Source organism: Panthera leo, chromosome B3 (assembly GCF_018350215.1).
Source record: "Panthera leo isolate Ple1 chromosome B3, P.leo_Ple1_pat1.1, whole genome shotgun sequence".
Classification (NCBI taxonomy): domain Eukaryota; kingdom Metazoa; phylum Chordata; class Mammalia; order Carnivora; family Felidae; genus Panthera; species Panthera leo.
The window spans coordinates 69,214,981-69,217,878 of NC_056684.1; the positions used below are offsets into that span (position 1 = coordinate 69,214,981).

General features: G+C 48.2%; 1 protein-coding gene across 1 annotated transcript; it reads left to right on the plus strand.

The window, feature by feature from the left end:
* The first annotated feature begins 315 nt into the window (after nt 1-315).
* CHRM5 (cholinergic receptor muscarinic 5) lies at nt 316-2,404 on the plus strand. The gene has a single exon (XM_042942519.1). The coding sequence runs from the start codon at nt 327-329 to the stop codon at nt 1,923-1,925; it is 1,599 nt and encodes a 532-aa protein (XP_042798453.1). The 5' UTR covers nt 316-326; the 3' UTR covers nt 1,926-2,404.
* Nucleotides 2,405-2,898: the final 494 nt, after the last annotated feature.

Here is a 2,898-nt window from a genome sequence, read left to right on the forward strand (position 1 = left end):
ACTGCCTATTGCAACCACAAGAGGGCAACAGCCTCAAGCACCAAAAAAGCTCTCAGGCACTGGTACTTGTAACAAGCAAAGGGATGATGTGGTTACAAAAATGTTATAAAAACTTTAGGGATTTCAGCATCTTGCTCTGGATATGTGTGTGACAACATTTAATATTCCATTTCAAATGATAAACAATGGGTGGGGAGAAAAATCTGTGCTGGTGAACGGAGCTAATATACTTCCCTCTCTTCCAGATGCTGGCCAAGAAGAGGTGAGATAGAAAAGAGACGGTCTAGAACCCAAGACTTAATCCTAATGTAAATTCTTGCACCAGGATGGAAGGAGAATCTCACCACAATACAACCATTGTCAATGACACCCCAGTAAATCACCAGCCTTTGGAACGCCATGGGTTGTGGGAAGTCATCACCATCGCAGCTGTGACTGCTGTGGTAAGCCTGATCACCATTGTGGGCAACGTCTTAGTCATGATCTCCTTCAAAGTCAATAGTCAACTGAAGACAGTGAACAACTATTACCTGCTCAGCTTAGCCTGCGCAGATCTCATCATTGGGATCTTCTCCATGAACCTCTACACTACCTACATCCTCATGGGACGCTGGGTGCTTGGGAGTCTGGCTTGTGACCTCTGGCTTGCACTGGACTATGTGGCCAGCAATGCTTCCGTCATGAACCTTCTGGTGATCAGTTTTGACCGTTACTTTTCTATCACAAGACCTCTGACATATCGGGCCAAGCGTACCCCAAAAAGGGCTGGCATCATGATTGGCCTGGCCTGGCTAATCTCCTTCATCCTTTGGGCCCCGGCAATCCTCTGCTGGCAATACCTGGTTGGGGAGCGGACAGTGCCACCGGATGAGTGCCAGATCCAGTTCCTCTCTGAGCCCACCATCACTTTCGGCACTGCCATCGCTGCCTTCTACATCCCTGTTTCGGTCATGACGATCCTCTACTGCCGAATCTACCGGGAAACAGAGAAGCGAACCAAGGACCTGGCTGACCTCCAGGGCTCTGACTCCATGGCTGAAGCTGAGCCAAGAAAGCCAGCTCATAAGGCTCTGCTGAGGTCCTGCTTTAGCTGCCCTCGACCCACACTGGCCCAGAGGGAAAGGAACCAAGCCTCCTGGTCATCCTCCCGCAGGAGCACTTCCACCACTGGGAAGCCATCCCAAGTCACTGGTCCAAGCACCGAGTGGGCCAAAGTCGAGCAGCTCACTACCTGTAGTAGCTACCCTTCCTCAGAGGATGAGGACAAGCCCACCAGTGACCCTGTCTTCCAAGTAGTCTACAAGAGTCAGGCCAAGGAAAGCCCAAGGGAGGAATTCAGTGCTGAAGAGCCCAAGGAAACTTTTGTGAAAGCTCACACTGAGAAAAAGGACTATGACACCCAAAAATACTTCTTGTCCCCAGGTGCTGCTCATAGACCCAGGAGTCACAAATGTATGGCCTATAAATTCCGATTGGTGGTAAAAGCTGATGGGACCCAGGAGACCAACAACGGCTGTCACAAGTTGAAAATCATGCCCTGCTCCTTCCCAGTGTCCAAGGACCCTTCAGCGAAAGGCCTGGATCCCAACCTCAGCCACCAAATGACCAAACGAAAGAGAATGGTCCTTGTCAAGGAGAGGAAAGCAGCCCAGACCTTGAGTGCCATCCTACTGGCCTTCATCATCACCTGGACCCCTTATAACATCATGGTCCTGGTTTCCACCTTCTGTGACAAGTGTGTCCCAGTCACCCTGTGGCACCTGGGCTACTGGCTGTGCTATGTCAACAGCACTGTCAACCCCATTTGCTACGCCCTCTGCAACAGAACCTTCAGGAAGACCTTTAAGATGCTGCTTCTCTGCCGATGGAAAAAGAAAAAAGTAGAAGAGAAGCCGTACTGGCAGGGGAACAGCAAGCTCTCCTGAAAAGTAACAACTCCTCTCAAAAGAGTGACCATGGTCAGTTTCTTCTGAGGACGGGTGGGCTGATTCTGGCTTATTTGTTTTCAAAAAAGACATATATCATTTTGAGCACCTGAGGACTTTGTAAAGGCTTCAGATCTGTCACCAAAAAGGAGGAGTCACAGCTGCCACAAGTGCTGCCATATTGAATGATTCTTGTCTATGACCAAGGTCTCCTGATGCCACTGGAGTTTGCTGTTGAAGTGAGGAGACAGACTTGTGTCCCTCCACAGCGGGAGGAACACTGGATCACAATGAACAGTGACTTAGGGAACTTCAGTCCCCTAACCTCTGCAGAGCAGCAGGGACTGGGTGGAAACCTTCCCTGTGGAAACCTGTATTCAGGTTTTGTGCAATATGTGTGTGTCTGTGGGGTTGGCTCCTGTCAGTGAGAATCGGGAGACTGTAAGTCAGTGTTACCTGTTAAGAAGAGTGATATTCAACTGGCGTCTAAGACTCCATTTCTTTATAAACTGATCAGTATCATGCCGATGTTATGTGTTCTGTACTGTGGTACGTTCTTCTGTCCCTACATCTGAGTGAAGCTTTCACAACCGATGCCAATTCCTGGTACCCACTGAAACCCTGCTGGTCTCCATGGAACCATCCTTTCCCCAAGAATCCTGGGTCTGGACTGAAACCTGATCCCACCCAGTCAGATAGAGGGGCCTCTACTCTACTAATAAAGAAAATCAAGCCTCTGCAGCTGTTTTAGTTTCTACCAATGGGATTTTTTTTTTCCTTTCATCTAAACAGATATTGTATATTCTATTTTGTGACTATTTGGGCCTATTTATTCATGCTCTGTTCATGCATAAAGGTCTTCTCTGGGCTATTTCATCACAATTCTTTTAATTGTTTTCAGAGGCCTTGCTTTCTAATCTCTTCACAAGGCAAACCTGAGGCAAACTGTAGAAAACAAATTTGGTTTCACTCC

What these genes read in the sequence shown, in the direction of transcription:
- CHRM5 (XM_042942519.1), top strand. Translation starts at nt 327, where the DNA reads ATGGAAGGAGAATCTCACCACAATACAACCATTGTCAATGACACCCCA.